We start from the raw sequence: 13,942 nt of genomic DNA, 5'->3' as shown, positions 1-13,942 counted from the left end.
ATTCTGTGGGGGTAACTCTTACCTGGCATTATGAGTGCCTAGTTTATGACTGTAACCTGCACAGTAACATCTGGGTTCCTAAGTCAAAAAGCTATCAGGAATCAGGAGAAAAGAAAACCTGGATTTTATGAATTTACTGTAATCCTTGATTCACCTGGTGATGGCTGATTTGGACCAAGGCAATGCAAATAATGCTGTGACACACTATGCTGGGCTGACAAGGCAAAAATTGTAGAAGCAAGGCAGCAGTTAGGAACTGAAAACAATTGTTTGAGGGTTCTGAAATTTCCATGCAGTGCTAGGACACCAGAATATAAATGCAGAAAAGTACTTTTCCTAATTATTCTAGAAAGAATGTTTTATAAAGAGATGACCAAAAACTAAGAGAATGCAACATAGGCTTATGCCACTAACTGGGCAAGTTACCAAAACTAGGAGAACAACTGACAGCCTGAAGTAGGAGACCTTTAGAAGACCTACAGTGAGTGAATGCAAACCAGCTATCAGCTCAAGGGGCCACATTCCCCATTTCACAACGTTTAGCACAGCAATTTCAAAGACTGCCATTCAAAAAACCTGTCGATATTAAACACAATCTCTTTTTACATGCATTGCTACCACAGACAATGTTTTCAGCAGATGCTGCCATAACACAGCCACGCACCTCTCTACCTGGATGGCAGGCTGCCTGAGCAAAGCTGCCCAGGCATCACACAGCCTGCTCAGCCCCAGCAGGACCAACTGCAGTGCTGCTACACTGGGGGAGTTTGCCCAGCAAATGTTGGTGCATTTTGCACCAGCAGCTAAACTAGAAAGAAATCACACCTAAGACATTTACACAGTATCTCTTTGCAGAGTTAAAAAATAATAACAACACACAAAATAGAGATTGCTTCCTCCAACTTGCTGGACAGAAGAGAACGCTCAACTTTTAAATTCTACCATGATCTAGATTACCTGCCTCCCACTATTAGAGGAACAGAAATTAGCATAAAAAACTGAAAAATGATCAGTATAGACTTTTAAGTCCCCACTTAAAAGAATGAATCTCCCCTAAATTCATATACCCTCACACAAATTTTAGGAATACACTTTAAATTCTTGAAACTACTAAGACTTTTTTAAACATATGATATAACAGATTGATAATAAAGTAGCAACATAACATTTTGAGCCTAGAGTATAAACTGCATTCACAAATGGCTTCAACAACATTTCCTAAGTGTTAAAATATTTTCCCTTTTTTGATGAAAATATTTATTCCAGGAAAATTTAATTTTTCAGTGATGATCCACCATTAAAAAAACCTCAAGAGCCAGTTAAAAGACAGAAAGCTGATTGAAATCCAAGTGCACTTGTTTTTTGCTATTTTGATCTTTTGTGACAATGGCTCTTCCCCAGCTGAGTCATGAAAACCTGTAAGAAGGCAGTAGAGCAGAGACCTGATGTCAATGATTTAAAATAGGCAAATTGCAAACACTAGATTTCTGGTTGTTCCATCCTGTTTCAAGGAGCCATTTTCAAGCAGGACTCAGCCAAAATTGTTACCTTTGCTAAAAGAGAAAGGTCATTCCTCTGCCCACCTTTGCTCTTGGTTCCATGCTCCTGCTGCCTAACTCAAGCCAACTTTGGTACTTGGAGCTGTGGTCACACCACGCCCATTTCTCTCATGACAGGGAAGGGGCAGGGGGGATCAACATGAAACAGAAAAAAGCCTCAACCTTTTAGTAGGACAGCAAGCTGAATCTGTCCTGTGGAAACACAGAGCCACTGACAGAGGGAAAGCAAGCCAACAGAAGGTAGCAGGAACATTTCTGCACCTGCTAATTGTTAATTTGACTAAGTAATCATGGACACCTTACTTCAGTTTTTAAATAACCAAAAAAGTTGGGCTGACAAGTTGAAAAAATTCTTCTGCTTAGAAATTGCTAGAGTTGTCTGGTGTGGAAGGTTGCAAGAAAGACAAATTTTGCTCACCTGTAAGAATGATATTTGGTTCTTCCATTCCTACCAAGGATCACTTCTAGATGAGCTTCCCACATCAGTGGCTATCCTTTGACAAGGCCCTAATCACTCATGTGCATCTGTGACAATTTTGTCATTATTCATTAGTCACAAAATGTGCAGACTGCTTGCACAGATGCACAAGTAACACAATGTAAAAAAAAAAACAAACTCAAAAGAGAATAATGCTTTAAAAACAACAACAAAAAAAAGACAAACAACAGAAAAAAAAATCTCGTCTGGAAAACAAGACCAGTAAGATGGGGAAAGAGAAGATAATGCAAAATATGAAATATAACTCCAAAGACAAAAGTATGAAGCACAAGGGAGAGGAGGAGGGAAAGTGTTTATTCTTGGAAGCTCTGCTAATTTCAGCATTCCCAATCAGTCCTCCTCCTAACCAAATTCATAAGTAAAGTTACACTAATTTCCCCTCAATACTCCAAGTTCTTAATTGTTTCCAATAAAAAAGCCTAAGTGAAACAAGCTTAAGAAGGATTTTGAGAGTAGTATTTACAGAAAAAAATAAGAAGTTATGCATGAAAGAATAAGATGACCAAGACTGAATTACTCTGAGATGGCAATTTCATAATTCCCAATTACACACAGCAGGCGGATATGATCAGGTCAATGTGCCTGCTTGGACATAAGGGAGGGAGGAAAGAACTGCTGCTTGCAGCTGCCACACATGGCTCTGGGAGCACTAACAGATGGCTAGCACTGCTTCTCCTTTAACGTTATGCAATGTTGCTGCAAGGAAGAGATACCATGATCAAAATCAGACACTCAAATTCTGAATGGGGACCAAGATCATTGAGACTAAAAGAGAAAATACTAACAGGTTTCAAAATATAAACTTAGAAATAGAAGTATTACCTTCCATAAAATATTGCATACTATTGCATCTGTTCCTTAATAGAAACAAAATAAATTTCTTCTTTAATTGATGACTACACTATTTTCATATCTGGCTGTAGTCAGAGAATCATAATCAAATTGGAAGTGACTGCAACTGTTTCAGGGAAGCTGAATAATAACCCTCATGTATGTGTGTTACATTTCGCAGGGACTTCTGGAGGTAAGTACGTTCCCCCATATTTGTGTGTTCAATTTCCCTGTACTTCATTTACTACAGTATAGTGGTTTATAGTTTTCTCTCCCAGTTTTCCTCCTGCTTTTAAAAAGGTGCAAGAACCTATACAGACAAATTTATATATAGTTATTTGCATATTATAAACACCCACATTCATTTATATATACCAAGACTAATCACTCATGAACTAACATTAATAGAAAAATGCTCCCAAAAAAACCCCAAGCAAATTGATCAAACACAAATAACAAAAAAGAGACACTGCTGGTATTTTAGTATTTTTAATGAAAGATCCTCTTCTAAAGATCCTCTTCCTTCCCCTACCCCTTTAGCTAACTCTACAACTCAAAGTTCCAGAAACAGAGGCTAAAATTTGTTAGTATTATAGAAATCACAATGAAACACAATCACAGGCTTAAGAAGAGTAGCTTTTTCTTCTCTCAAAACCAGTTTCTCCCAACATTTACTGATGCAACAGTTCATCTAACTGTTGACTGCCATCCAGTGAGAACAGTCTGATCCTTCTCATATTCACACAAACACCTAGCCCAGAAAGTTAAGATTTCTCTAGGGCTATGTTGGTTCATAACTTTGAGGAACCAGAATAGCTATGAGCTGTTAGATTGTCTGGACCAGGATGATTCATACACACCTTCAATTTAGCTAATCCATACTAGAAAACTTCCACCTAAACCAGACTACGTTCTCCATGGGAAAAAAATGCCATACACTTGTATTATTAACTGATCAAATTATGCATTTTAAAAAATAGTTCAGTGTTTGGCTTGCAAATACATACCATCAAACTTGCCTTACTTTGATCCTTAACCAGTAACATTAGGATTCTCCCTGCCCCTATTATAGCACTGAATTACACAAAATGAGTATGACATGATAAAATAATCAGTGGTATTTCTGTTACTTTTTTCCATTACTTTGCACATTTTACAGCATTTTGCGAAGTCTGTTCAGCTTACTTCCTATAATTTTGGTCTAACTGCACAGTTTCTTGACTAAAAGAAAAGATGCATTTATGAAAATCCCTAGAGAAGCTAATTATAGAATACATAAACAATGGAAATACATCTTTGCCTAATACTCAATTTTTTTTAATCAATATACAGTTTAAGAAGACAGTGTTTCTTTAAAAAGTGGAAAAATAGATTGAGAAAAGCCTCACCTCAAACACCATAAAGCAGTCCTTTTGCTGCTACAGATTTCCACCCACATGCAAGTCAGGCATCACACAGAGACCATAATCCTGCACACTCTCCAACACAGATCTCATTTTTTACATAACGAGTTAGAGATGCTCAACCAGAGCCCTTAATCCAACCACTCTATGCAGAGGTCACAGCTCATGTGATTTAAAGCACAGTTATAATGATAAGTTTTGTTTCTTCAAACCAAGCACCCATAAACAGTCAACTGTTTTCTAATATTTTCCTCGAAAATATTAGAATTAGAGGAGGAATCAGAATTTCTCCTAAATTGAACGGTGTTATACTTTAGGAAGCCATAGCTTCACAAGTAAGCTTTTCAAGAGGCTTTGTATTTGCACACAAAGCAAGCACTATTTAAAAGAGTTACATTTATTAGCATTTGTAATGGTTAAAGAGCTTCAAAACTTAAAATGCTATGGTGTAAAGCTCACTATAAAGCTTTTGTTTAGTCAGCAACTTACATTAACATGTACATTTATCTTTTTGGCTTTCTTTTCAAGGAGTGTTGCATTATGTTCTTAGCCAAAAATCTCAGGACTTTGGCAAAAATGAAACTATGCTTTTTCCAAGTGATTTACACAGCTCTAGGTCTCACAGAAGCTTACAGATCTAAACAAACAATCTCTGAAAGAGCAAGCTTTAAGAGTCAGTCATGAAATTAGTGTAAAACCATTTACATATTTCACTCTTTTAAAGTGCTAAACTTCAAAAATGCACCCAAGATGTGTCTAGCCCAACACTGATACTCAGTTACTTGGAGAAAAAAGTCCTCCTTTTCAAATTCACAGAAAAGGATATTCTAAAAAGTATTTTTCAAAGGTAAATGTTTTTTCCCATCTAGAATTAGATCACCAGCACGTGCACACAACAGAACGAGCTGTCAGCCTAGCCACAGATGCCTTTTTCTCTGTGGCAGATACAGAAAAAAAAAGTTAGTACAAGTTGTGCTCAACCCTTACAAAAAATTTCAATTCACCATTCCCATCTCAACTTTTTAGCAGTCCATGGAACCTCTCATCAACAGCCAGTGGAGCAAACTCCCATTCTCACTTATAATAAATAGAGGCTGCTTAACCCACCGCAACTAGGAACTGCATGAAAGGTGTTTCAAGTCATGCTAACAGACAATCTTCTGCAGCAAATGAGACAGCTCAGTGAATCCATGGTCTAACATGCAGAAGGGTCCTGTTCTCTCCAACTCCTCACTTTCCAAACCAGGACTGACAGCTCACCATCTACCTTCTGTCAGTGCTTTAGTGCACTTGACCCTTCCATGAGTAGGCTTAGTGAAGTGGCAGAGTGTTATTCACAGCAGTTTTTTTACTGGATGCATTTTTCACTGATTTACTTCTCTGAACTGACTCATCCTGGGACCAGAGAAGCATCACTGGCAGATGAGTGCAGCTGGAAGCACCTAAATCACAATCAGCTTAAGACAAGCTAAAAGTGATCTGCAATCAGGCAGGTGATCACACTCCTGGCCCTGGCTGCACCTTCTCCATTACCTCTTACCCATTCTCACAACAGCACAGCAAAGGTGTCACATCAGGCCACAGACTCACTAAGCAAGTGCCACCTCAAGTCACCTACTGGCCACACAGTTGCAAGAGCTCACCCCAAGAAGGGGGAGGAGCTGTGTATGTGCTCCACCATGGCTTGAGATCAGCTTAAACTCAACCACAAAAATCACATCCTTCAGAGCCAGCAAGGCAAGTGTTCTCAGAGTATGCTCTGATGTCCTCCCTCTCTTGCTACTGCACTCCCTCCTTCTTCAGTCATCTTCTCCTGATCTTGAGCAGCTTTCCAAGCTCTGACCAAGGCATTCCCACTACCCTCCACTTTTGGAACCTCCTACCTCATAGAGAGAATCAAGGAAACACTTCTACATACCTCAGGGCATCCTGCAAGTGTAGGAAGAAATTACTAGATCTCCAAATTGCACAACTGTAGTCTAATGATACACTACATACCAGATGTGACAGGCCCAAAGCTTCAATTCAGCCAGACTCCCTTTGACTTCACAAAAATCTTTCTACTTTGCTTCACAGTCTCATTTGTAATATACCCCAGTGTTTATCTCAACTACAAAGATACCATAAAAGTAAAATCTTTATCTCATGCTGTCTTTGAAAAGCCACAGAGGACAGTGTGCATGCTGAAATATCAGTTACTGAGGCTGCTCCTACCTAAACGTGTCAGTACCAATGGCAACATTGTTCAGTTTTCCAGCAAACAAACATTTTCCTCCTTAATTCTGTAAATTTTCTTCCACATTCATAAAGTCTTATTACTTCCCTAAGCAAACAGGCAAACACAGTGAAACAAGCACTGTTGAAAGATTAATCTTCTGTGAAATCTGAGAGAAATAAGGCCTGTGCTTAATGAGTAAAAGCAAACTGAATCCAAACACAAATTTGGATCAAACTAGACATTTCTCTCTTCTGCATTAAGAGGGCCCATCTCAAAACAAATTTTTAACTTTAAAATCAATTACTGCCGAAATCAGAAGATACATAGACCAAAAATTTTAAATAGTTGAAAACTAGTTTAAGTGCTTTACCCAATGCCCAAGAAGCCACAATTTTACCATTGAGAAAAAGACCAGAGTGGTGAAAAACTGCACTATTTAAAAAGGCCACTGTAACAAGACAACTGTAAAAAAAATCTTTTAAGAATTGTAAGTGAAGTATTGGCAATGATGATGACAAATTAGAAAAATATGAAAAAACAAAATGCTAGAAAAAGGATACAATACCTCCCTATCCCTAGAAGGGCAAGCACCATCCTAGCAATAAAAGAATTTAACAAAAGTTGCCAAGATTACAAAGTAATCCAATAAAAACACAAACCCACAAAATTTGAAAATGTTCAGTAAGTGCAGAACAAAAAGAAAATTTAAATTGCCCCAATAAAATGCTTTCTATAGAACAATAACTATAAAACTTCTGTAAATTACAGGTTGTTTGGGTCAACCATACAGTCCAAAAGATGTGAATATTGCTATTCATTATGCCAGAAGAAACTCCTGCAGTCTGGATACAAAATGACATGGGTTATAAACAGTTACCATTTTAAGTTATTGCTGCCTTTTCTAGGTTTTGATATAAAACTGACAGAAGAGCAACTACTGATACAGCAGACTACAAAGACTAGTACCATGGCTTCACAGGAAACTAAACCTGTCACTTGATTCTGATAAATTAGTAGCAATGGTCAAACACAGTTAATGTCCAAAATGTTTGGGTTAGTAATGTCTGACATTTTGATTAAGAAATTAGAATACAATGAAAGTTAACGTGGTCTATCTTGCATGTATAAAAGCTACAGGTGAGCAAGCTTTATTCTTATTATTTCTTTTGTGACCATTATACCTACTCTCCTTGTTCAGGAATATGCTCCAAAAAACCCTCATTCTGGTTATTTCAGTAGCTCCAATATTTAAACCCCCAGAAAAGTGTCAATGTGAAAATACTAAGCATCCTTCAGAGACTGTACCTTGACCCACCTTATTTCATCACTGCAATCCAGAAGTAAACAACAGTTAGAGATAATTCTTACGGGGAGAGGAGGGTGGGGAGTGTGTGGGGAACAAGTAATACTCTCTTTCTGATACAACTTAGGGGATGTTGGGACAGGACAAAATTAGGATTTTTTAAATATCAACAAAAGCCAAGTCCTATCTAAAATAAGGACCTATCCTAAAAACTACCTCAAAGGGCTGGTCATTATCTGAGTACAAGTTTCCAGTGTGACACAGTTCCCAACAAGACCAGTACAAGTCTGTCAATGGGGAATGATGAGCAGGAATCACGGGATGGCCTTGGCTGGAAGGAACCTTGAAGCCCATCCAGCTCAACCCCTCTGCTGTGAGCAAAGACACCTGCCTCAAGAGCTCAGACCCCACCCAGCCTGGCCTTGAAGACTTCCAGGGATGGGTCATCCAGAGGGTGTTTGCTGCCAGAGCAAACATAGTGCACTGCTTCCAAGTTCCTGCAACAGCTACTGCACTGACAGCAAAGCCATCAAAACACTGAAAGGACAAATGAACACGAGAGACTCAAAAGGGTCAGGAGGACTGCAGACCATAACAGCAGTGTAGGGATCTGATAATCATCAGCATATTAAATAGATACAGACAGACCTATATTTGGATAGGTATCTTGCAAGATGTAATGAACAGGAATAAATTAAATTCAGGCTAGACACATGTTTAAGTCTTCAACAGACTAATTAAATTTGAGGGCAACTTTCCCATTTATGCAATATGACCTATTAACATAGGATTTTATTTTCTTTTTTACTTTATAATTAGCACTCTGGCAATAAAAAGAATTAGTTAAAAACCTTCAGCCTGTGATATAAGGTTGGATTAGATCTGCAGTCCTCTCCATACTCAGCCTCTGGAGCTACCCAAGATACACCAAGCAAGGCTCAACCTTCAGTATAAAGCATGCTAATTTGTCTGAGACTTCACAGATCTGTTGTCCTTTCTAAGCAGTATAATAAGTGATACCCGATCTTTAAATGAGCTCACAAATGCAGGACTAGTCTCTGGAGTGAAGCTGACTAAACAACACAGTAAGTTCTGGATCTGTACAGGACAATTAAGAACAATCTGCACTCCAGGACAACCCCAACAATACCGACAGAATTCCACAGAGAATAGAGCTGGATGGTAAAGTCAGGCCTTTCACTGAAATTTTGAGCAGAAAAAAATAGAGCAAAACTTACAGTAGGTTTACTTGTTTTCTTCAAATCACCAAGAAGGAATATAGTATATATGCTTCTAACTTCCTTGGTAGTTACAAACTGAACCATAAGGAGAGAAACAAAGATAAGAATGATGGCTTCCATCTGGAAAAATTCCTGTCAAACAGAGGCTATAACTGTTAAAATTGCTTTTCAACTTTGCAGGAAGATTGTTCTTGGACAAGATTTTTTTAAATGCCAAGAAGCATCTGTAATAAACAATAACTTCCATCTTTCTCAAATATATCCACCACCACCTGATAGTGGTGAATACACTACACTGACATAGCAAACCAGATCTTCCTTCCCAGTAATAGCTCTTACCATTTAGGAAGAGACGCAGCTCTCAACAGCTGCAATATCTTTGGCAGTTAGGGCCATACTAGACACACATCTAGAATGTTTTTCAAATACAAAGGAGCATTACAAGCAAAATCCATTTTCTAAGATTCTTCTCCCTCCCCGCCCCTTGAATTTCAGAATAAAACATCCAAACCTATCATCACCTACCACAGAAGAGTTAGCAATTCACTCTTATTTAGAAGATCCAAGGAATTTAAAGTTAGGTCTCTTGGCCTATTAAAATAATTTAATCAGAGGACAACAAACATAATCAGCATGAACAACATTCCCATAGCAGGGCTAGAGTGTATAAAAGGAAGCAGAGCTTGCTATTCTGTCACCAGAAACTATGTCAACCACACCATGGCCATCTGAGACCTACACCCATGGGGCTCCCTTTGGTCAACCATGTACTTCCCAACCTTGCTGAGAAATCCTAAGAATTCATGGATATGAATCAGAGTCACTCCAACACAGTCTACACTCCTCTACATTCATATATTTGACACACCACTCAGTTAGCCATTTGTGGAATTAAAAAACTTGCATCTGGTCTATAGAAAGATTCCTGAACTCCAGCTGAAAGCATCAACAGCTGGATAATCCACTACTGCCCTCCTTCCTTCACTACAATGATTACTCACCCTCCACATTTACCACTTGTGCTTTTCAATTTGACCCCATTCAACTTCACTTTCCAGTCACTGGATCTTGTTAAGCATGAACTGAATAAAACACTGGATTTCAGTAAGAAAATATTCACAAAGGGGAAAAAAAGATACCACTCACTTTTTCAGATAATGTGAATGGACTTTTGCAGGCCTTTTACCTCCTGTAAAGCATTATTAACGTAATTTTTAATTCTTTCCCGTACTCTTCACTATTTAATATTTTTTAAAGACAAAACTTCATCATGAGCATTGCCACATGTTCAGCCAAAAATCATCTCCTTGTTCTTATACATTTTTAAACAAAGCATTATACTGAGAACTTCTGCTGAACTGCTTGTTCATATTTGTATCCTATCAGTCAATAACTTTTGGGATACAATCCCATGCATGTGCTTCTTACCTTCAGTGCACTACTTTGAATATAGCTGCTCTAAGGTGTGCCTTGCTAATATTTTAGCATAATTTCACATGAATTCTAGATGGTTTTCTACAGTTCCATCCTCCCTGCTTCGCACCCATCCATCTTGTTTGTCTGCAAAATTTATTACTGACAATTTTGATACGGCATCCAAATCATTAAAGAAAAAAATCCGAGTCTAGTAGACTAACTCCTTCAAGACTTTTAGGAACAATGAAATTCAGGAATAATCCCAACAGCTATTACCAAGATGGATCAGTTAGCCAGCAGTTATCCAAGCATTTATCACATACTAAGATCCTCCTACAAGTATCACATTTGCAATCAATATTATTTGTTGTACTTCACCACTAAAATTATCTTCAGAAGCTTTGTTGTCCCACTGGCAATCTTACAGCTAGAAAGATGGGATCTACCCTGTCACACTAAACTGAACTTGCCATAAAGCAGAATAAATATCATTGGAAAGAAGAGTCTGTTACTTCGGTTCAGCTTGCATTCATGAGGGAGGGAGCAAGGGAGGCCCAAGAACTCAGCATGGTACCACACAAACCCCTCAAAAGCATTCCCACCATAAATTTCCTAAACCATGCACATTTCCATTCATTTCTACCTCTTCTTACCAAAATTACTGAATCACTTTAAACTGAGTCTTTCACAAATAAATAAATAAACAAACAGATCTCCCAGCATGACAGTAGTTAAGTAATTTTCACTATTCCTTCAAAGCTCTTTCCTACAACACTAATATTGTATTCATAGTATTTCATGGCAAAATGCAAAGCCTTAGAGCCCAGATGAAAACAAACACATCCCTTCAAAACAAACAAAAAAACCTGCAAAAACTTCAAACAATTTGAAAGTGATCCAAATTAGTCAATACAAAAAGACAGTAAGAAGCAAAAGCCTCATTAAAAAAAGGTATACAAAAATACCTGAAAAAGATACCAAAAATAAACAACAGCATAAAGCAAAAAAAAAAAAAAAAGGTTAAGATTTTGACAGTCCTATAAAAAGCATCGGTTTTAAATGTACACAAATGTTGAAACTGATTATATGCTCTAACGTCACTACTTACATAAGGACATGGTGCTATTTTCTTAAAAAGTGGAAATCACCATGTATTAGGGCCCCTGACCTTCAGAAACGAGTGAACACAGATGCAGAGCATTGCTCAGTGGGCAGGTCTGTGCAGTACAGCTGTGCTATGGCACACCAGTCGTAAGTTTTCATAAGAGCATCTCTGGAGGCTCTGTGAACAGCCACACACTGATGTCTCACCACCAACATGAAAAACATCCTTCTCTTTTAAAGTTTATCTGTACAAAGACTTCAGGGAATAAAGAAACACTCACTGAAATCCATGTAGACACTATCTTGTGAGTAAGATCTAGTCAGACACTCAGCATTTCTGGAAAGATCGAATAAAACTCCCTCCAAACTAGTGATGTTGATTGCATATTAAAAGATTCCAGTTCAAATTACAACACACAATATACATTAACTTCCATTCCCATCTTTTGTGCAGACATTCAACTTTATGCATCAAAGGAACAGCATAAAATTCTACCAGATGAACTAGCTAGACTACAAATTTAAATTGAGATATTTTCGTTTGCTATACAGTAAGTACTCCAAGTTAACAAACACTAGTCTTCAATCTTTAAAATACAATGAATTTCTGACAAGCTGTAAATGCTTTTTATTCCACTTTCCAATCTTAGATTGCCTATTGCAAGTTTCCACAAGTTAAGAACACTTTCTTTCAAAGAACATCAACATCCTGCAGTCTGGATCACTACTGAAAAGTTGTGTCACTTCTGAAAATCATCAGACACTGCTACCAAGGATACTGCATTTAATCTGACTCCAGTTAGGCTGCAAAAACGTGTAGCAGCAGTCTACACACATCCCTTAAAATAAATCCCCAAAAAAACAAACAAACAAACCAAAACCATAAAAAAAACCCCAACCAACAACAAAAAACTCGAGACGTTCACTTGGGGTTTATTGATAGTTAATTACCTTTCAGAACAGGCTGGTCTATTCGAAAGTCATGAGCATAGTTTAGAGAGGTAGAGCAGGTAAGGTACCATGTACAGAGGCCTAGATAGCCTCTTCAGTCATCAAATAAACTAACAGTCTTTTAAGATACTGTTTAAGATAAAGATACCATCTGTTTAGCAAAAACTGGAGCCTGACATATGCACTTATCTGCTTTGTAGGCTGAAAAATCAATCCTTACAGTCCTCAACGTATCAGGTGACAAGTCCAAATGTAAAAGCTTTCCTAAACTATTTAAAATACCTTTCAAAACAATCATGCTAGTCCTCAAGAATACACACATGCTGCTGACAAAGGTGGGCGGCACAAAAGAAGGATAAAAGAAAACGGCATAAAACGACCTCTACATGTTACCTGTAAACATTCCTCCCACCGTCAACACACTGGAAAAAACCAGACTGCTCGCTCTCTAGATAAGCCCACGCCACACAGGGAGCGCTGGGCTGGATGGGGCCAGCCCCGACCTGCGGCTGAGCTGCAGACCGGTGCCATCAAACCCAAGGGAACAGTAATTCCTGCGAGACGCTTTCCCCCGGGCAGCCGGGCCGGGCCGGGCTCCGAGCGCAGCCGCTCGGGGCCGGTGCGGCGGCACCACCCGGGGCGCCTCTGCCCCCGCCGCTGCTCCCCCGTCTCGGGGGCGGCCGGGACTGCCGGCGAGAGACTCTGCACCGCTCCCCGCCATCCGCACCCGCCTCCTCGCCCGGCCCGGCCCGGCCCGCCACCGCCACCACCGCGCACACCCAGGCCGGCGGCGGGGGGCGGCGGCGCCGCACCTCCCGCCCTCCGTGCACCCCGCCCGCCGCCAAGCCCCGCTCCCCCCCGCCCCACGGCGGGACGCCGTCCCGACCGCGCCCCGAGCCCCGCTTCCGCGGCCCTCTCCGTGCGGGCGGGCCGCTCGCACCTCCGGGTGCAGGATGGGGACGCAGCCCGCCTCCTTCTCGTACTCCTCCAGCGGCGCCGCCATCTTCCTGCCAGCCCCGCGCCCGCTGCATGCCGGGTAGTGCGCGTGCCCGCCGCGCCCCCGCGCGCCGCCGCTTCCTCTGGCGGCCCGGGCGGGAGGGACGGAGCGGAGTGAGGCGGCCTGAGGGTGCGGGTTAGCTACGGATGTACAAATATATATATATATATATATATAATTATACAGACTGTGTGTCGTGTGTGGCGTACATATATACACACACAGCGCGTGTCATGTATGGATGTATGATGTACATATATACACACAGTGTATGTTGTGTATGGTGTACGTATATACACATACAGCATGTGTCGGGTATGGTGTACATATATACACAGAGGTCCCAGTTCTGGAATCCATACCTAGTATAGCGCAGGTTTGCGGAGATACCCCTATTGGGGAGTGGGGTTCATTACAAGT

General features: G+C 40.0%; 1 protein-coding gene across 1 annotated transcript in view; it reads right to left on the bottom strand.

The window, feature by feature from the left end:
• ZDHHC17 (zinc finger DHHC-type palmitoyltransferase 17) overlaps positions 1–13,547 on the bottom strand; it is a 65,273-nt gene extending 51,726 nt beyond the window's left edge. The window contains exon 1 of the mRNA XM_054272312.1: positions 13,466–13,547. Coding sequence (XP_054128287.1) covers positions 13,466–13,528 — 63 coding nt within the window. The 5' untranslated portion in view covers positions 13,529–13,547. The remainder of the gene's footprint in view (positions 1–13,465) is intronic.
• Between the last annotated feature and the right edge of the window lie 395 nt (positions 13,548–13,942).

This window comes from Melozone crissalis, unplaced genomic scaffold, assembly GCF_028551555.1.
Source record: "Melozone crissalis strain CALT ecotype California unplaced genomic scaffold, PUWL_Pcris_2 ptg000004l_1, whole genome shotgun sequence".
NCBI classification, from domain to species: domain Eukaryota; kingdom Metazoa; phylum Chordata; class Aves; order Passeriformes; family Passerellidae; genus Melozone; species Melozone crissalis.
Note: the sequence above shows the minus strand (reverse complement) of the source record. Positions and strands in the feature narration are given on the sequence as shown.